The 22,295-nt window shown below is 40.7% G+C and overlaps 1 protein-coding gene across 1 annotated transcript in view; it reads right to left on the reverse strand.

Annotated features, from left to right (window-relative positions):
- Positions 1-219: 219 nt before the first annotated feature.
- Positions 220-22,295, reverse strand: part of PARD3 (par-3 family cell polarity regulator) — a 693,471-nt gene continuing 671,395 nt past the window's right edge. Inside the window, exons 26-27 of the mRNA XM_073676896.1 lie at positions 10,687-10,814; positions 220-3,633 (exon numbers count right to left, since the gene is read on the reverse strand). Coding sequence (XP_073532997.1) covers positions 3,243-3,633; positions 10,687-10,814 — 519 coding nt within the window. The 3' untranslated portion in view covers positions 220-3,242. The remainder of the gene's footprint in view (positions 3,634-10,686; positions 10,815-22,295) is intronic.

A 22,295-nucleotide genomic window follows, 5' to 3' on the forward strand; every position in this document is an offset into this window, starting at 1 on the left:
TTACATGTGCTTGAGTTGAGACTTACATTTTTTATTATTTTCTTCTTTTTATAAAAACAAACTTGTGTGACAATGAAAGTGTCAGTAATCAAAGTTTAAGTCTATTTTATTATTATGCATTATTTTTAGTTTTTGTTCGCCCTTCCGCCTCCATTCTCTCTTTTCCAACATGATATGTTCAGCTTCTTTTTCATGTTTTATAGGCACTTTTCGCAAGTGGTTTACACAAGACATTTTATGTAACAGATTGGTTTTTTTTCAAGCAGATTGACAGAAAGATTCGATTCCTTTAAAATTTTCCATTGAAATCAGAGTGATTGCGATACAAGCATATAACATTACAGTGGATCTGATGCATAAAAATAGTGCAGAGAAACAGTGGAGAGTCCATAGACACAATCAGTGTCCAGTATCCAAGGATAGACAGGTAACTGGTTATTGTCGGGAACTTTTGGGCACTATATGGCCAGATATGTCTTAGTAATGAATTCGCATTGTCAACTTTTGATCTCATATACCAGTTTTTATACACATTTACTCCTATACACAATTATAAACGGTCATCATCCAGCCGAAAACAATGGTTGAGAGCAAGATTCCTTGTACAAGAGATAGTCACAGTGTGCCTGGAAGGATAAGCTTGAGTGATATGATCTGAACTATACTCACATCTTACAGTTTAATAGTTTTCTGCATCCAATGTATAATGCCCACAAGCTAAATATTTTCAAGTGAAGAATTGGCAGAGCTACCACATAAAGCACAATGGCATGGAAGGTAAAGTACAATCAGTATGGAGAAGCTGCATGAAATAACTATGGCAAGATGAGGAATGGATGTTATTATAAGAAGAAAAGAAATCAATATTTGCAATTCCTTAAAAGGTATCCCAGACTGACAAAAAGAAATCACTTTAAATGGGAGGGAGGTCTGTTAAGGTGGCCGTACACATCAGATAGCTGTCAACTGACCGCTATCTCTCCCAACGACAGAAACTCCGCTCGGTCGAGTATACATGTGTTCTGAACAGGGAAATGGGATAAAGCCACTGGTAGATCTCTTTGAGGGGGCTAATCTTCCCTGGGAAAAGAAGGAATGGACATTGAAATCTGCACCCAATCATTCTTTGCCCAACAGATGATGTAGAAGGATTGGACAGCCCCCGTGTTGGGGTAAGGGTTGGCCAGTGTGGTTGAAATCAGTAAGTTCACCATTGATAAAATGTGCTTTAAGTCGGAGTAGTGAAGATACTGTATAAGACAAAGCCATAAGGAAGGTCTGGAAAGATGGCTAGGGTAAGGTGAAATGTCCAAAAATTCTTATAGGAAGATAAAAGCGAATGGAAGTAGAAGGAACATAAGCTTGCCTATGAGAAGATGTTATAAATGTGGTCCACCGATGCTTCTCACTTCCACATCAGGAGGAGCTTGCGTCATCAGATACCTACCAATAAGTCCGCATGACCAGTAGTTGTCATCCACGTCTTAGTTATTAAAATAGGATATGTGCATGATATAAGCTGGCTGTACACAGCTGTAGGCCTAAGACTTGTTTGGCCAACACCTGTCCCTTCCTGACTCACAAAAACATGCACACTGGGCGCTGCCCAATGAGGTTAGCTCTTTATGTCCTGCATGAAGAGAGGATTGTGACATCCGGTGTTCGGAAGAGAGGGGACCAAGGGTACAAATTAAATAGTTTGCCAGTTATGCAGAAATCGGCAGATTTGGCGGACTTTTAACCAAATATTCCCCCCTGTCGAGATTTATGCAGTTATTATTTGCCATCTCTTGAAGCTTCATTCTGTGTTTCGAGCAAGATTCATAACGCTGTGTAACAGTTTTCTCCATTCTCTTTTCATTCACACATTGTCAACACATAATGCAGGGCATATGGAAGCACAAGACAGCATTGTCTACATACCCTTTGTGCAACATTACACTATTAACGTAATTTTTTCTGTTTTATTTTTTCCCTTTGTTCTTACTCAAACCTTTCTCTCAATCTGTTTGGACAGTATAGGGCTTTGTAATAGATCTGTACCAGTAAGACGGCCCTTATGTGAACTTAATGAAAAGGCAGCCACCCAATTAGAGATAAAAACTGAAACTCCCCAACGCTGGTTGAAGTTGAGCCTTTTACAGCACAAATTCATACCTCGTTTTATCATGCAGGGATCGTGAGGATTTGCCTGGCCTAAATACTCCCAGTCATGACATGGGGGCCCTACATGAAGTGATGCCATAATCCATCATTTCTATCAGTACTTCTCTGGTAAGGTATTACAGGATTCAGCCAAAAGAATATTTATACAAACACACAAGAGGCGTTCTGCAGGTTCCTCAGATACACTATGTACTCTAAAGAAAAGTAAGTCCGAAAAAATATCCATATTAAGAAGCACCAGCCAGATAAGATCTTGATTTAGGAGAATGACCCAAACTTCTGAAATTCATTCTGATCTGAGGTCATTTGATCTACATTACCTACCAGGCTTTGTACTTATTTTTTCTTTTGTATACATTTTAAAAGAACAAAATGGCAGCGTTATTGTAAGTTCCGATAGGGATCGCTTAATTAATGGAAAAGAATAATTCTTACTTAAGAACTAGACAACCATTTCTTTTCAAAATTGTCTCTGAGATGAAAGGCATTATAGACAGTGTTCATATCACATACATTAAATTAATCAAAAAAACATAATAGTATATTACGTTTATCCATGATTAACAAAAAGAAAAAAAAAGCAACATAAGTAGTATCAATGATTACATGACCAATTATGAATTGTCTGATAACATGGAAATAATACTTTAGTAAACCTCCAACATAAGTATAAAAAAAAGTAAAAGAAACCATTGAGTACAAACAAATTCATTCCTTTCCCACAATATATTATGTCAGTAAAAAAAAATGCATAGCAAAATAAAAGAACAGCAAAGCATGGCAGACTCTTGACATTTCATAAAACTTAGCTGAACGATATGATTTTTAGGGGGCGTATGTAATGTCACCTGTGATTGTCTTATCGTGAAACATCCTTCCGTGTACTTATCACTTCAGTCCAAGAAAACAAGGGCAGAGAGGAGGTCCACTGTCATGTTGCCCAAAATGCAAAAGGCACTGAAACAAACAGGATATGCACCATAGTACCGTCCAATTAAAAAATAATACAAAGTCTCTCATGAAAATATCTGTTATTGCCTTTTTTTTTTTTTTTTTTACTTAGTGTTCATTGTCCCTCAGGAGTAAAATGGTCTTCCCTGTTCTGGTGGTAATCTGTTGAGCCGCGCTACCTGAGACGGAGATGGTGGTACGTCCTGGCGGAAAGGACCTTTAGCTTGGGCATAATTAGGATCAGAGACTTTCTTGTAAGAGTCATAATTATTTGATCCATCCGTGGGCACTTTCTTTTTCAGCTGCTGTTCCTTTCGTCTCTGCTCTTGTCTGAGAAGTTCTTGAGCTTCCATCATAACTCTGGCGTTGAATCCATGTCCACCCATGTATCCATTCCGCGATCCCTGATAACTGGAATACCTGGGATTCTCCTTGGCACTCTGAAAACCTTCTCCAGGAGCATACATTTGGTCCCATGAGTCATGAGACACAGAACTGGGATTTTTTCTACTTTGCCTGGACAGATACAAATAGAAATTAGACTTACATACTGTTGGTATACATTACCCAAAATAGGTTTATACTGGAATTTACATATACTCAGAACACAAGCACAACACAGAAGCACATGTTAGCGATACAAAACAAAGACAACACATTATGGAAAAAAGCACAACATAAAACCTATAAAACAGAAACAGAAGGGTCATATAAGGTGAACACAACACAGAGCCTATGATTAAAATGAGCCCCAAGATCTATATAATCTCTAAAAAAAAAAAAAAAAAAAAAAGTTGTCTATGTATCAAAAAGTGAAAGATTAAAAAATTAAATATGTTTTTGATTAATATGTGCTCTTCACAGCTTCTTAGTTGTGGAAACTATCAGGGATTACCACATGGATGACTTGTGGATCAGTGGGTGTCTATAAAATTGCCATAATATATGGGTGAGGGTGAACGTGAAATTATGAAACGCACAACTTCAGCTTCTGCTGATTCATTGTCCCCCGAAGTATGACTATTAGTATATGTGACACACTGTGTTGGGTTCTTTGAAATTTACGAATTTGGGAGGGGGCTTTAATAGATGTAATGAGAACCTAGAAGCTCAGACTTTAGAGTTTATTTACGGGATGCCCTAATCTACATGTGCCTCTGTCCTAGTTACAGGTTCCATTTAATCTTGAGTAGAAAATTTAAGCAACTCTGACAAGTATGATCGAGCATCTTCGCTGCCAAGGTGACTTATTTCAAAGAGGCATCACTGACAACGAATGCGCTGCTTTCAACTTGTTTCCTGTCCTTCATCATTTCTGATGGATTACTTTACTTTTGTCCACTTCCAGCAGCCAGCAGTACTCTCTTGTTGCTGGCATTTCCCTCACGAGTGGTATTCATAACAGTTATGTCTGGGCTGGTTCTGTAAGCTGTGCCAAGCTACATTAAGTTTCAGTACTGTATGTAGGAAGCTGAGCTGTTTGAGAACTCCTGTATACACGAGGTCATGGAAGCTACTGCCTCAAGGTATGTAAAGCTCAGCGTATGCCAAAAACCTTTCCATTCTATGAAGGTCAGTCTATGAAACAACTGCAGCCTTCATTGTTAGTTACAGAAAAACATTGGGCTGCGCTATAGTCAATGTTAGACTGAAATGTCATGCAAAAGCAAGATACAGTGCCCGAAAATTCATCCAATCCACAAGGGTGGACAACTACTTTGCGTAAAGAAAATTAAAAACAAAACAAAAAAAAAACATAACTAAAAGTCTATATTAGAAATGTTTCAGAAATTTTAAAGTGTTGTATGACTGAAGATAAAAAGTGGACAATCATTAAAACTTTACTTTGCAATTGCCACCTTGGACATTATCCTTCATCCAGTTGTTTCATAGTGACCTTCATGGGGTAACATGAAGATCATTATAATTTTTTGCCATTGTCTACAAAAATTGCCAGCAAGCTAAAGACAAAGCTATAATCATTAAGAGGAGGGGGAGATACTGCCTACACACAGATGACTACCTGCCCAGTAATCCAAGTCCAAAAAGGGCAAGGGCACCTAATAAAATAATGGCAGGTGCATAATTAGAAGATGAAAACGGATTGGGACTGAGAACACATATCATACGAGTGTAACACACTATTGTTACACAAGGTAGCAATCACCATAGTGTAACATGAAAGTATTGATCTTTACTGTCAATTTGTTAAGAATGACATTTTTTACACATCTGAGGTTGATGATTGACTAGAGGAGGAAAAGTGACTTCCGACAATAAAGTAAGACATTCAACTGGTCAAAATGTGCATGTCAAGGAGTCTATGGTTAATTATTACAGTTAACTGTAACTTTTCTTGATATGCGACTCTCCATAGCTATGTTTTCCAACTAGGGATTCTTGGTATCTGGTTAAGGGTCCCACCAGAAGACCATAGCAGCTGTAAGAACTAATTTTAGTCGGAATGATAGCGCAAGCATTCAACAATCATGACCAGAAGGTAGAACTATACAATGCTTGACCAAACCTTTTGAATAATTTTATGATGTAAAGGTAGCCATAAATATCAAATTTAAGTCAGCCGATCCCGCTGACAATCTAATGAGAGTAATATATTCAAGAAACAGTAGTTTGTCCTATATCGGGGGATAAAAAAAGATGAAGAATGTTGAATTTCAATATGCATATCCTTTGATCTTAGGGATAAGCTGCCACCATTACCAATGTTCATCATAGTTCTCCAGTGGTAATAAGGTTAGGAATCACTGCTCCATCAAGTCAATTCAAAATCAAAAGCAGCAAGACCGTATCATTGACTACTTTAGGGGGTAAAAGTCGTAGTTGACAGGCCTAAAAGTGTAACCACCTCTTTGATTGGTTCATGAACAAAAACGGGAAATTCATTATTTAAAGTATACCTCCAACGATGATGCCGGCCAAGTTTCCACTCTAAGGTTGAAAAGTGATTGAGACATGGCCAATCAGCCCGATTAGGCAACTCAACTTAGCAGAAAAGATTTCCCACTTTGCCTAGGCCCCTGACCACTCATATTAATCATCACTTCTGGCATTGACTTGAAGGTATACTTCATGGATTTAGATTTTACCCTATATTCCAAAGTTTCAGGAATGGTAGCACTTTATATAATAAGCAAATTATTCCCATTAATCTTTGCTGTATCATAAATGCTCAATATATATCTGCTTAAACCACATGTACAGCACATATATAGAAGGTCATTGCGTGTGGTTTATTGCCCAGTAAAGCCCAATGTCCTGCATATAACAACCACAGCAAAGTGGTTAAAATGATTTTAATAGCCAAGAAGCAAAGTTCCAGCTCTCATTGCATTCCCATTGATATCCTTTAATTTAATTTGGGATCACAAGGCATTACTGAATTTTCATTAAAGCCAGAGCCCTTCGATCATCATATTGCTAATTGGAATCGGATCAGCCGGTCATCCCATCCAAGTATAATATCAATATATTTTCATTACTGTATGTGAAATAAGAAAACAGCTCCAAGCAGCCAGCCCAGTGTTTAATGAGCGGCGTAATCTACTGCACGTCTGCCTTCATGAGAACATTTCAGATTTAGTGTTCTGTGATCCCCACTATAAATGCTTCATATACAACTTATGTATTTAGTTGGCATAAATGGCAATGTATAATAAAAAAAGAAAAACTGACATTGAGCTAGTTGCCAGCACAGAATCATTAATCACACCACATTAATGAAATTATTTTGAAATAAATGTTCTGTGACTAATGCCAAGTTTGCCTGGAAAGCAAGACGCAAGCCCACAAATATTGCCTAATATGTAATAAAGAACAAATGTATAATAGAATAAACGACACTATCTGGCAGAAAATGGCTTAACTACTTATAGACTGCTTGCTTTAAGTTGGGTAGGCCATCACCATATAACTGGTGGAAGCTCAACCTCAACATTTTCAGAATCAACTGAGCAGATTAACTCTGCTGCCCGACTAATCCACCTCTCTCCACGCTACTCCTCTGCAAATCCCTTCACTCATACATTCCTCACACAATCACCTCCAAGACTTATCCTGAGTGTCCCCCAACCTTTGGAATTCTGTGCCTCAACTCGTCCGATTATCCACCACACTCTGAACCTTCAGACGGAACTTGAAAACCCATCTCTTCAAGAAAGATTACAGCCTGCAATGACCCCGCTGCCTCCTCACCACCAACGGAGCTACTGCAACCCCCCAACCTACTGTCTCCTTCCCCATTATCCTGTAGAAGGCAGGATCCTCTCGTTTCTGTACCAGTCTGTCACTATTAGTTTGTTCACCATATTTTATATTTGTATCTTGTATCTCATGTACAGCACCATGAAATCAATGGTGCTCTAAAAATAAATAATAATAATCAGCAGAAAAAAGAAGCCACCATAATTAATGCAGTGTCACATCACCTTACTCATCTGATTGTTGGAAGATTGTGATGTCAAAAATTCATGCATTGCAACCTCTCCACTCACTGGTGGTTGGATGCAGGACAGAATGGCAGGTCGGAGGACCCAGCTTCTGGAGATAGGTGCAAACCTTAAGACCCACTGTGGGCCCACATTTCACTTCCATGTGCCTCTATTATACATAACACTCCTTTTCATGCAATATTTAGGAGACATTCTCCTCTAAATGCATTGCTGCATGCAGAAAGCTAGGTGTTATATGCAGACACTAAAAAGACTCATTCGCCCAATGGTCAGTATTATCCTGCCTGGTGCATGAACTCTCAGATGCTATCTGTGCTAAGTATCAGATGTTTTGGACCACAATAACGAAATTTAATAATTTGTGTGGCTTTGGTCATTATTCTAAAGCCAAAAAATAAGCCCTTGTTTTGGGAATTTGGGATTCATTTTAGGAAATGTATGCAATATTACAGCTCCCATTGTTTGACCAATGTTTGGAGACCCCCAATGGTCAGCATAATAAGTGTGGCTCTATATGGTACTGCAGCTGCACTACCAGACACAGCCAATCATATGGACCAGTCACAACAATGAAAGGCCCTAGGAACTCATTGACTAGACCTCTTCTAAGCATGGGATACTTATGTCTTAAGCTTTAAAATTTCCTTAAAGAGGTATTCCGGTAAGAAGTTAGAAGGTATCTACAGTATAAGTGATAACTGCTAGATTCATGGGGGCTTCAACTGCTGTGATCTGCATTGATTGGCATTGTCCCCCAATTGAATGGAGCGGTAGCTGAGCATGTGCGTCACCCCATTAACTGTTGGCTATCTCCGGCAGCCCTATAGAAAACAGAGTGGCAATGCATACTAGATTCGAACAGTTAACAAAAGTTCCTTGTTCTGGTATTCATTGGAATCTCAGCAGTTGGACTCCCACCGATCTAAAAATGATCAACTATATGATCTAACAATGCACCGCACGCATGAAGCACCAACATTTGCTTTAGTTGTCACTGGAGATTAAAAAACTAAAGTTTAAAATAGAGCTCTCAAAAAAAATTGCAAAACTTTGTAAAAAAAAAAGTTTTTAAAGGGGGAGTTTCTCTTTAAGACGCTTCGCTCCTTCTGAATTGAGAAGGCATTTTAAGAGAGAGGAGAGCGGCTTACTTGCTCATTAAAACTAATCTTGTTTTATTAGTAACTAACAATGTTTTCAAGTTCATATTACCCTTTAATCTAGTTTCCTCTATGATGTTGTTTTTCCTGTAACTGCTTTCTAATGCAGAAAACCTTAATCTACATTAAGATGGAAAAGCAGAATAATGTATTCCAGCTAATTCTGCAGTAATATGCTTAAATGTGTGACAGAGTGCATTCCTTGCATAAGTCATGTTCTTTCAGCTTGCATTAAACTTTAAGGAACAGCTGTTTCTGTATCTCCTTCAGGAAACCGCCACCTCTGGCCATGGAAGTGTTTACAGAGCATATCATGGGTCAGCACTATGCTGAGGATTTATGTTACGCTTTTTTTTTTAGTACTTCTTTTGAGTGGCCGCTAGGAAAAAGTTTATCATAATTGTACAACTGATCTGATCAAAGGCTTGCTTGGCAGTGGCGAATCGCAATATAATGCTGCTTTAAAACAGAAATGTATTCTTAACAAATACACATTTTTGAAAAGTTTTCCGGTTTCTTATTAAAGGAAGATACAATTGTTTGAAATGAAACCTGGCTAAATCCTTCTTTCTATGCAGACGCCTGCAGTATCCAACTAGAGATCAGAGTCTGCAGTCAAATAGTCGTCTTTATGACCTTTGTATGTTTGGCTGTGAGCGGTAAAAGCTTTAAGTTTAATAAAAGAAATCCTCGGATCACTGATTTTAAAAGCTCCAGATTGTGACTGAGGGTTATGCAGTCCTGTGCAAAGTAGCTTTCGCTTCTGTTTTGTCATGAAAATGTCCACGGAAGACCAAATCTACATGTTGGAAGAGTGACGCCTTAAAGTTTTAAAACTCTCGTAGCTCAATATTGGTCATAACTAACCTTTCTTTCACTCAGAGCAATTTTTTGCATATGTGTTCTATGAGTTTTTTTCAAAGTTAGTCTATGAGGCTGTTCATGTGTCTGATTTTTTTTTAGTAGACCAAGTGGTACGCGGAAAACGGAGACATGTCCAATAGTGATCCGAGTGTTGGATCAAAATAGTCAAAGCAAGTCCATGGGCCTGTGAAAAAATTGTACCACACTCGGATGCCATCTGAGTGCTGTCCATTTTTCACGGACTGCTGGATAGGAGAAGATAGAGTAGTTTTTTTTTTCTGTTTGATGAAAATCAGAACAAAGTGACCGATAAATCTAGGACCGCTTTTCTCGTCCGTGAAAATAAGGGACGCCTGAATGACCCCTAAGGCAGAGAGGCTTAGCAAAAGCTAAACCCGGCGTTCCCAAGCTACAGTCCTACATTTGAGTCTCTCAACAAGGATTGTCCCCAAAGCATACTTGACAGTTTTTTCCAAAATTATTTTCATAGTCAGGCCCCATTTTGACAAGCCACCCCCTCCTCAGACCCCCTGTTTCCCAACCCATGAATAAGTGTTTGGATGACTTCCAATTACTTGGATAGTTTCTGAAGACAGAGCATATGGACGCTACACATCGGAAACCTCCAGGGCACGCTTGCTTTCCCAGAGGCTCCGAGAAGCTTCTGCGGCACATGGAAGATTTGTCAACTCTTCCAGGAGATCTCCCGATTTTCCAGAAGCATCCAGGATGTTGCAACATAGTTAAGAACATAGTTCAAGGAAAAAACTATTTTAACATTTAAGTGCAATGTCTTTATTCAGCCTGAGTTCTAAAGAAAAACCTGAAATTATTTCATAATTTTTTGAAACTAACGGGACTTAGGCTGAAACATCTTTGACTTGATGTTTTAGCTACGGATGTTCCACAATGTGTAGATAATTCAACTCTGTATTCAAGTCCACAGAGTGGAAGGAGGGGTGTCACACAGATTTATGAGTGCTGGTTCATAGTGATGTGCCAAAAGGTTTGTGGAGAAACTACTTAACTGTCTGAATACAATTTAACCATGAATGATGGAGGTGACGGAGCCATGTTACCTGGGTAATGAACTGTACTGGCGTTGGGCTTGCTGGAAGCTCTCCCGTTCCTCCTGTCTTTGCCTTTGCATCTGTACTTCCACAGACACTGAATGCCGTCCACTCTGATTATATGTCGTGTTGTTTGGCTGGAGAAAAACAAGGAGCGTGAAAAGTGATTTTTTTTTAGTAACACAAAAATGGGGCAAGGCGGTTAGTAAGAAGCTCATGAGGTTAACATGGTTGGATTTTATCTTAGTGAAGGACATTTACACATTACACTTGACAAGAAATGTCAAACAGTTTGACAAGCCATTGAAAGCTACTTTGGCAAGGATGCTTCTTGTTTAGTTTGGCTCAGAAAAAGTAGGGTTGATTGTAAACAATTTTGCTGAAACAATGGAGATCAGAAGTTCGAGGATGCTTCTTTAATTAGGGTCTTATGAAATTTTCGGAAAACTTTCAATCTGTTTGCGGTCATAGATATTTGGAAATAACATAAAAAGTCATAGGAGAAATGGAGGTTGCCACCTTAAGTGGAGGTTAACAACCATCATATTTATAGCCAAAGATGATATAACTAACAAAGCATTCTAGAGGATATTCTCTGCAAGCCGTTAAAAATATAAAAGGTGGCATGGTACATTTTTACTAAAAAAAAAACAATAATTGCAGATATAAGTCAAAAACACCATATGGTAACTTACTATATCAGTTTATATAAGGACAACACATCCGTGTTATATAGAACAGAAGAGAACAATCTTTTTAAGCTGTCAATTAATCCAAGTGTCTTTCAGGAGTATTTACACTGGTGAATTTTTGGGCTGCATTCACAAGCAGCAGAAAAATTCACAATTTTCAATCTGGATTTAGAGGTGGAAAATCCCCTGCATATATGAAAACTAGACGAAATTTCCCAATTCTCATCCATTATTAGAAAAAGAAATCCATGCGGAAATGAAGATGTGGCAGAAATTTTACATTTGCAGCATGTCAATAGTTTATGCAGATTAACACCATGGTTTTCAACCTTTGAATATAAAATTTACAGAATTTGTTGTGAAATCTGCAATGGATTTTTTGCGTCAAAAATATGGTACTTTGCAAAGTACCCTTGAACTTTCCATAGTTTTTTTGGGACTGCATGAAGACTGGTGATCATCAAAAATTATTCAGAATGGCACAATAGTTTGTAACAGTGATGATAAAGAAATCTGAATATATTTACGTGCCACACACAACACTTCATGATTGTTTTTTTCCAAAATCCAAGGTTTAGATGTAGTTGGTATTAGAGCTGGAAGATGTGCCATTCTGTACATCAGTTTATTGCACATCATGTAACGCTGGTTACATTCTAAGTCTGTAGGTTTCCCATAATGGCTTCACTACATATTCCAAGAAGTTAGAATGGAAAGTTTAAAATGTTACATGACACAACCGAAATGTCCATAGCAAGGTAGGTCAGATGCACTTCAGAGCAAAGAACATGGAAGCACCTGTGCACATAACAGAGCTAGGTGCAATTCCTGAGAACGGAAACTGTCAATCTATCACCACAGCTCTCAACTCCGTAGGTATCAACTGGTTGTGATTGTAGGACTGCAACCTTCAAGGGGAAAAGAAAAGGCTTCAAAGCACAAATAGCAAAGATCTCCTAATGAATGTCTCAAAAGTCATTATCAATAATGCAAAGACGGACTGAGGAATGATTAATGGTGACAAGAATAAGGATGAACAAAAAAAATATTGCTTCAATGTGAACGGATGGATAAATCTAGGTACAATCAGCTTATCAGCCCTTGGTTGGGAAAAGTTCAAGTCTGGTCTCCTGCAGCATTGGACTTGGGCCCAATGCATGAACGATTCCTCGATCAATACATAAACGGTGCATAGTATACAATTTTTTTTGTATTATTGTTTACGCAGAACATACAATCAATAAGTTGCAATAAGTTATTGGTGAATGAACCTATAAAAATATACCCTAGTGAAAAATGACTGATGAAGTGGTCTTCATCAGTGTTTAACCCTTGAAATATTCTTCGTTCCCCATGGTCTGTAGTGGGTTAGTAGTCCTAGACTGATGTGAGGGTGGTAGAAGACTTGTGATGAGTAGCTGTAGCAGTTGTCAGGCTTTTTACACAAATCTTGTAAAAGGTATAGATCACAAGATTTAAAAAAGTAAACCAAAACAATGAAGTTAAGGTGATTGTTAACACGTATTTATTTATTTTACTTAATTATATAGCTCCATCATATTGCATAGCGCTTTACAGACATCATCACTGTCCAATGGATCTCACAATCTACATTCCCCATTCCTTTGAAGTGTGGGAGAAAATGGGAGAACAAGGAGGAAACTCATGAAAACATGATGAGAATATACGAACTCCTTGCAGATGTTGTCCATGATGGGACTTGAACCAAAGACCCCAGTGCTGCAAGGCTACAGTGCTAACCACTGAGCCACCTTGCTAAGAAAAAAGAGCAACTGGTTTCCTTTTAAGTCAGACATAACACTGATTGACATAATATAGTGCCATTTTGCATATTTTTGTTCTGTACGGTACAAATCTCATGCATAAGTTAAAAAGCCTCTTCCATTTAGAAAAAAGCAGCAGTACGGCTCCTCTGTACCCTGCAGTTCTCCAAAATAGTGAGCTTTTCAAGGCCTTTAAAGCATTGCTTACTTGGTTACAATGTCACGACCATTGACAGTTTCTGCATAAATACAGGTTTTATAAATCCTAGCAAGCACACAATGTCAGCGGAGCATTTACAAAGCAGTAATGGACTAATTTGAAATATATAATTATATGATATATTCAGTACATGGAATTCAATCCCAGCCATTGTGCATCAAAATTACAACCCTGTAATTCAATAGCTCAGGAGATGTCCTTGAATATGTTTTCTTCATACATTTTAAGGTTGCTAAGGGGAACGTGCATATTTTTTTTTTTTATTAAAAGCAATCGGCAATTGGTAGAAGATGCATTAATTCAGACAGAATGCAAGACTTTTGTGTACCCCCTGTGTAGTACACAAGCCGAAATTGAAAGCAATTCTCCGAAGGGCATTATGACTCTTGGCGAATGTATTGCAGGAAGCAGAGAAATGAATGACGGCCCAAGTAACTGGTGCCACAAAGGGAGCTCTCCAAAGTATACCTGCCCCCCAAAATGCACTTAATCCACTAAAATCCTAGAATATTATTCATTTTTACAAAGTTACTGAAATCTGTGGAAATCATTAGTTCGCTTTGCAGCATTTTTTTAAATGACAGCAGCATTTTGGAAATGGCAATTTAAATAAAAAGTTTCATAGTTTTATGGTTAAAAGAAGTAACAAATCCATCGAGTTCAACCTATACCCTGGCTTTTTGATTCAGAAAAAGGTAATATCCCATGAGGCAGATGCTCATTGCCCCATATTATGAGGAACGCCCCCCCCCCCCAATTGACATACAGCAATCAGACCAATTTCCTGAATTAAAGTCCCATCTTCAAAATCTCATACCCATAATCTGCAAAATATTTTTCAAGAAAGGCATCCAGGCCCTCCTTGAACTTTTTTTAGTGAATCAACCATTACAACATCACGTGGCAGAGAGCTCTATAATCTCATTACTCTTACAGTAAAGAATCACCGTCTGTGATGAGGTTTAAACTTTCTTTCCTCTAAACGTAGAGGATGTTCCCTTGTCATTAATGAAGGTCTAACTGTACAAAGATCATTAGAAAGATCTTTACACTGTCCATTGATATAATAGTACATTAAAATATCATTACCCCCTAAGCCATTGCTTTTCTAACCCCAAGTTTCATAACCTGTCTTCATATTGCAGTCCACCCATTCACTTAACCTTCTTCTCTGCATCTGTTCTAGTTCATCTATGTCCTTCTTATACACTGGCACCCAAAATTGCAAAAAGTATTCCTAGTGTGGCCGCACTAGTGACTTGTATAGAGGCAAAACGAAATCGTTGAAAGCATACAGAATCCTTTATTTACAGTATATTATTGGGAGTCATGCAGAACCCTCCATCTACAGTTAGGTCCATATATATTTGGACAGAGACAACATTTTTCTAATTTTGGTTCTAGACATTACCACAATGAATTTTAAACAAAACAATTCAGATGCAGTTGAAGTTCAGACTTTCAGCTTTCATTTGAGGGTATCCACATTAAAATTGGATGAAGGGTTTAGGAGTTTCAGCTCCTTAACATGTGCCACCCTGTTTTTAAAGGGACCAAAAGTAATTGGACAATTGACTCCAAGGCTATTTCATGGACAGGTGTGGGCAATCCCTTCGTTATGTCATTCTCAATTAAGCAGATAAAAGGCCTGGAGTTGATTTTAGTTGTGGTGGTTGCATTTAGAAGGTTTTGCTGTGAAGTAAACATGTGGTCAAAAGAGCTCTCCATGCAGGTGAAACAAGCCATCCTTAAGCTGCAAAAACAGAAAAAACCCATCCGAGAAATTGCTACAATATTAGGAGTGGCAAAATCTACAGTTTGGTACATCCTGAGAAAGAAACAAAGCACTGGTGAACTCATCAATGCAAAAAGACCTGGGCGCCCACGGAAGACAACAGTGGTGGATAATCGCAGAATAATCTCCATGTTGAAGAGAAACCCCTTCACAACAGCCAACCAAGTGAACAACACTCTCCAGGAGGTAGGCGTATCAATATCCAAATCTACCATAAAGAGAAGACTGCATGAAAGTAAATACAGAGGGTTCACTGCACGGTGCAAGCCACTCATAAGCATCAATAATAAAAAGGCTAGACTGGACTTTGCTAAAAAACATCTAAAAAAGCCAGCACAGTTCTGGAAGAACATTCTTTGGACAGATGAAACCAAGATCAACCTCTATCAGAATGATGGAAAGAGAAAAGTATGGTGAAGGCGGGGTACAGCTCATGATCCAAAGCATACCACATCATCTGTAAAACACGGCGGAGGCAGTGTGATGGCGCGGGCATGCATGGCTGCCAGTGGCACTGGGTCACTAGTGTTTATTGATGATGTGACACAGGACAGAAGCAGCCGGATGAATTCTGATGTATTCAGAGCCATACTGTGTGCTCAGATCCAGCCAAATGCAGCCAAACTGATTGGTCGTCGTTTCATACTACAGATGGACAATGACCCAAAACATAAAGCCAAAGCAACCCAGGAGTTTATTAAAGCAAAGAAGGGGAATATTCTTGAATGGCCAAGTCAGTCACCTGATCTCAACCCAATTGAGCATGCATTTCACTTGTTAAAGACTAAACTTCAGACAGAAAGGCCCACAAACAAACAGCAACTGAAAACCACCGCAGTGAAGGCCTGGCAGGGCATCAAGAAGGAGGAAACACAGCGTCTGGTGATGGCCATGAGTTCAAGACTTCAGACAGTCATTGCCAACAAAGGGTTTTCAACCAAGTACTAGAAATGAACATTTTATTTACAATTATTTAATCTGTCCAATTACTTTTGGTCCCTTCTAAAAACAGGGTGGCACATGTTAAGGAGCTGAAACTCCTAAACCCTTCATCCAATTTTAATGTGGATACCCTCAAATGAAAGCTGAAAGTCTGAACTTCAACTGCATCTGAATTGTTTTGTTTAAAATTCATTGTGGTAATGTCTAGAACCAAAATTAGAAAAATGTTGTCTCTGTCTAAATATATATGGACCTAACTGTATATCCTTGGAACTATGCAGAACCCTACATCTATATTGTTTAAACCATGCAGAACCCTTCATCTATATTCTTGGAGTCATGCAGAACCCTTTATCTATATCCTTTTAATTGGGTAGAGATCTGTATATGTGTCCCTGAAGTTATCCAGAGCCTTTTATCTAACTACGTGGAGTCATAGAGAACGTTTCACCTATACCGTTGAAATGATCTAGAACCTTTTATCCACCTTTCTGTAGCCATACAGAACCCTTTGTTTGTATCCATTGAGTCATATAGTACTCTTTAAACCTGAGACTGAAAAGTGATAATACATTCCACATGTGTAGCCACCCTACTTGGTGCTCTCCATTTGCCTTCTGCTGCCTCTTGAGCTCAAATTAAAATTCTTTTCCTCCGGCTTCCAATATGATCGAACAGTGGCATGGGGAATGAAGTGATATGTCAAAACTATGACTCGCTGTAGGCTAGGAAATACAGGGGAAGCACAACTTAAGACTTACCACTGCACTCTCCATGCCACTGTGGCAGACATCTTTGAAGCAGAAGGAATAAAATGCCAATCTGAATGGAGAAGGAAAACGAGGCCACCAGGTAGGGTGACTACACATGAGAAATGTAGTCAGTTTTCAGTTCCAGGGTGGATAATCGCTTTAACTATATCCTTGGAAAAATGTAATACTTCATCCAGGTATCTGCAATGATTGACTGTGGTCTTTCTACATGTATGGACACATACAGGTGGACAACCACTCTTTCACCCATCATGTAGAACATCGGCATCATTATGAAAACATCCTTTCCGGGTGGCCATAGTAAATGTATACATTTTCCATTGGCTGTCCTGTGCAGCAGGTCTTCCAGTTATGGTGGAGATGAATCACTCCACAAAGCAAATGCCAGGTTATAAATCTACGGAGAGGAATATTGCCACCTGTTCTCACCATTACATCTGAGGCACAGTTTACCTTTGTATGCAAAGCATTTCATTACAATTCTATTTGTTCGGAGGCTTCATTTCATCTGGCAGAAAAGTGGTTAAAAATAACAAAGATAATATCTGTTTTAAAGTTCCCCTTCAGAAGGACGGCCATCTGCTCAGTATTATTTGAAGTCTGAATGTTAAGTATGTAAATGATATTGCTCGCATTCTCCGACAGCATTGGAAAACAGACATCTGCTCAACAAGTATATGAGCGGAGAGCGGTACTGCCACTTATACCAAGGCTAGAAGGCTTCTTCGCGATCAAACTTCTCCCATTATTCCACTATGTTGGATTTCATGGGAGTAATAACTGGCAAGTGTGATGTCAATCGGGATGTTACCGATATTCAACCCAGACACAGAAAACACACACAAAAAAAAATAAAAAAAAGACACCCCTGCAAGTCTTCCTATTCTTATCCTAATCTTATGTTACAATTAAAGATACTGTCTAAAAAACATATCTGTGTCTCAAGAGCCGTTGTGCGGGTGTAAGACAAATGGCTGCAGCAGGAGCCTCCCCCCTCTGCGCTGTCTGCAATAGCATAAAAGATCACTAAGCCCTACCTCTTTAATGTTAAAAGGGATGTCCGGGACTTTAAAAAAAAAGGTATGTAGTTGCTAACAGAGGCAGCTACCTGTCTGTTGTACCCGGCCCCGGTCAGTGACCGCTCCTTTCAAGAGCAGCAGTTTCTCTTCCTGTTGACAGGGCGAAGCTATTGGTGTCATGCTGATTGACAGCTCGTTCTCCGCTGCCTAATTGGGGAAAACTGGCTGTCAATCAAGACATTGATAAATTAAATACTTTTATAGATTCCACTAGCTATTGAACCACAAGTTCTACGCCCGGGTGGCGAGCATTTTTATTGGTATATGGTCTCCCATGCTGGTATGTGCTGCCCCCATCCTGTCCCCACCATCCAATCCCGGTATGCGTGGCTCCCCTCATCCCCGATCCCGGTACGCGTGGCTCCCCTCATCCCTGATCCCGGTATGCGTGGCTCCCCTCATCCCCGATCCCGGTATGCGTGGCTCCCCTCATCCCCGATCCCGGTATGCGTGGCTCCCCTCATCCCCGATCCCTGTATGCGTGGCTCCCCTCATCCCCGATCCCTGTATGCGTGGCTCCCCTCATCCCCGACCCTGGTATGCGTGGCTCCCCTCGTCCCCATTTCCGGTATGCGTGGCTCCCCTCGTCCCCATTTCCGGTATGCGTGGCTCCCCTCGTCCCCATTTCCGGTATGCGTGGCTCCCCTCATCCCCATTTCCGGTATGCGTGGCTCCCCTCATCCCCATTTCCGGTATGCGTGGCTCCCCTCATCCCCATTTCCGGTATGCGTGGCTCCCCTCATCCCCATTTCCGGTATGCGTGGCTCCCCTCATCCCCATTTCCGGTATGCGTGGCTCCCCTCAACCCCATTTCCGGTATGCGTGGCTCCCCTCATCCCCATTTCCGGTATGCGTGGCTCCCCTCATCCCCATTTCCGATATGCGTGGCTCCCCTCATCCCCAATCCTGGTATACGTGGCACCCCTCATCCCTATCCTGGTGTGTATGGTATCCTTCATCCTGGTATGCATGGCACCCTATCCCTCACTCCCAATCCCGGTATGCGTTGCACCCCTCACCCCTCAAATCCTGGTATGCGTGGCACCCCTCACCCCCCAATCCTGGTATGTGTGGCCTCCTCAACCCCCCAATCCTGGTATGTGTGGCCTCCTCAATCCCCCATTCCTGGTATGTGTGGCCTCCACAATCCCCCATTCCTGGTATGTGTGGCCTCCTCAATCCAAGTATCCTGGTATGCGTGGCCTCCTCAATCCCCTAATCCCTGGTATGTGTGGCCTCCACAATCCCCCATCCCTGGTATGTGTGGCCTCCTCAATCCCCCATCCCTGGTATGTGTGACCCCCTCAATCCCCTAATCCCTGGTATGTGTGGCCTCCTCAATCCCCCATCCCTAGTATGTGTGGCCTCCTCAATCCCCCATCCCTGGTATGTGTGGCCTCCTCAATCCCCTAATCCCTGGTATGTGTGGCCTCCTCAATACCCCATTCCTGGTATGTGTGGCCTCCTCAATCCCCCATTCCTGGTATGTGCGGCCTCCTCAATCCCCCAATACTGGTATGTGTGGCCTCCTCAATCCCCCATTCCTGGTATGTGTGGCCTCCTCAATCCCCCATTCCTGGTATGTGTTGCCTCCTCAATCCCCCATTCCTGGTATGTGTGGTCTCCACAATCCCCCATCCCTGGTATGTGTGGCCTCCTCAATCCCCCAATCACTGCACACATAAAACAATAAACACTTGGGTCCTGTCTGCAGCAGCTCATGTCGGCATCTGGGCAGTGCGCGCTCTCAGACACAGAGGTGAGCTGCTGCCGGCACATTCACTCCTCTGCACTGACAGCAGGAGCCGGGGCTCAGCACTCCTCCGTGCCCGCTACTAAAGAGAATGAATATTCTGTCTTCTCCACGCCCATGGGAGTAGCCTCAGAGGGAATATTCATGCCCCTTTAGCAGCGGGCACACGTGGTAGTGTGCTCCGCTCCTCCACTGCCGCAACCTGCTCCTCTGCCGCCGCCACCTCCTACTCACCTATCCTCCTTGTTCCCACGCTGCTTGGGGCCCTCACGGGCCCCCTCCGGGCGGGCCCCATAGCATTGGCTGTCTTACCTGTAACGGCTGGATGCGGTCTTCTGTCTGGAGCCAGACTGCGCGTCACGCATGAGCAGTCTATGGAGGCTTCGGACAGAGACACGCTTCTGCCGTTATATTATAGATGTGAAAGGGTATTAAAGGGGGTTTTGAAATAGGACAATCTATGTCCAATGGCCTTACAGGAATCTGTCGTAGGATCAACCCTCCTAAGCATTCTATATGGGGATGTATGTCATAGGAAGCTGAATAAAATGATACCTTGATATCTGCAATCTGATGTCTTATTCCAAAGAAATCCACGTTTTTCTTAATATGTAAATGAGCTGTTAAGATCTATGGGCCGGACATGGATCTCCCTGAGAATCTGCCTCCAGAGATTATTGGAATGTAAATTGGTCTGCATGCAGCATGTAAGAGCATATTCACACATGGCCACTAAACAGAAAAAAAACAAAGACAGATATACAATACACAAATACCCTGCAGTAAATAAATCGCAATAGTGCATGAAAATAATAAAGGCCACTTAGTTAACATACAGTGGGTACAGAAAGTATTCAGACCCCTTTACATTTTTCACTCTGTTTCATTGCAGCCATTTGGTAAATTCTAAAAAGTTAATTTTTTTTCTCATTAAAGTACACTCTGCACCCCATCTTGACTGAAAAAAAAACAGAAATGTAGAAATTGTTGCAAATTCATTAAAAAAGAAAAACTGAAATATCACATGGTCTTAAGTATTCAGAACCTTTGCTCAGACACTCATATTTAAGTCCCATGCGATCCATTTCCTTGTGATCCTCCTTGAGATGGTTCTACTCCTTCATTGGAGTCCAGCTGTGTTTAATTAAACTGATAGGACTTAATTTGGAAAGGCACACACCTGTCTATATAAGATCTCACAGCTCACAGTGCATGTCAGACCAAATGAGAATCATGAGCTCAAAGAAACTGCCCAAGGAGCTCAGAGACAGAATTGTGGCAAGGCACAGATCTGGCCAAGGTTACAGAAGAATTTCTGCATTACTCAAGGTTCCTAAGAGCACAGTGGCCCCCATAATCCTTAAATGGAAGAAGTTTGGGACCACCAGAAGTCTTCCTAGACCTGGCCATCCAGCCAAACTGAGCAATGGTTGGCACCTGAGAGAGGTAAAGAACCACCCCAAGATCACTGAGGCTGAGCTCCAGAGATGCAGTAGGGAGATGCTAGAAAGTTCCACAAATTCAACTATCACTGCAGCTCTCCATTAGTCAGGCCTTTATGGCAGAGTGGCCCGATGGAAGCCTCTCCTCAGTGCAAGACATATGAAAGCCCACATAGAGTTTGCTAAAAAACACATGAAGGACTCCCAAACTATGAGAAAAAAAGATTCTCTGGTCTGATGAGACGCAGATAGAACTTTTTGGTGATAATTCTAAGCGGTATGTGTGGAGAAAACCAGGCACTGCTCATCACCTGCCTAATACAATCCCAACAGTGAAACATGGTGGTGGCAGTATCATGCTATGGGGGTGTTTTTCAGCTGCAGGGACAGGACGAATGGTTGCAATTGAAGCAAACATGAATGAGGCCAAGTACAGAGATATCCTGGATGAAAACCTCTTCCAGAGTGCTCTGGACCTCAGACTCGGCCGAAGGTTCACCTTCCAACAAGACAATGACCCTAAGCATACAGCTAAAATAACAAAGGAGTGGCTTCAGAACAACTCTGTGACCATTCTTGACTGGCCCAGCCAGAGCCCTGACCTAAATCCAATTGAGCATCTCTGGAGAGACATAAAAATGGCTGTCCACCAACGTTCACCATCCAACCTGACAGAACTGTAGAGGATCTGCAAGGAAGAATGGTAGAGGATCCCCAAATCCAGGTGTGAAAAACTTGTTGCATCATTCCCAAGAAGACTCATGGCTGTACTAGCTCAAAAGGGTGCTTCTACTTAGTACTGAGCAAAGGGTCTGAATACTTATGACCATGTGATATTTCAGTTTTTCTTTTTTAATAAATTTGCAAATATTTATACATTTCTGTTTTTTTTCAGTCAAGATGGGGTGCACAGTGTACTTTAATGAGAAAAAAAAAAGAACTTTTTAGAATTTACCAAATGGCTGCAATGAAACAAAGAGTGAAAAATTTAAAGGGGTCTGAATACTTTCTGTACCCACTGTAATCAAAATAATGCGAAAGCCATCCCGCAAAACTAAGTACCCTTTATTTTTTCAGTCTAATATGTACAAGCACATATAAGGGTGTGACCGCCCTTTCTTTGAGAGGGAAAGCTTAT

This window comes from Phyllobates terribilis, unplaced genomic scaffold (genome assembly GCF_046119375.1).
Source record: "Phyllobates terribilis strain yellow unplaced genomic scaffold, ASM4611937v1 Scaffold_4__5_contigs__length_816908805, whole genome shotgun sequence".
Lineage (NCBI taxonomy): Eukaryota > Metazoa > Chordata > Amphibia > Anura > Dendrobatidae > Phyllobates > Phyllobates terribilis.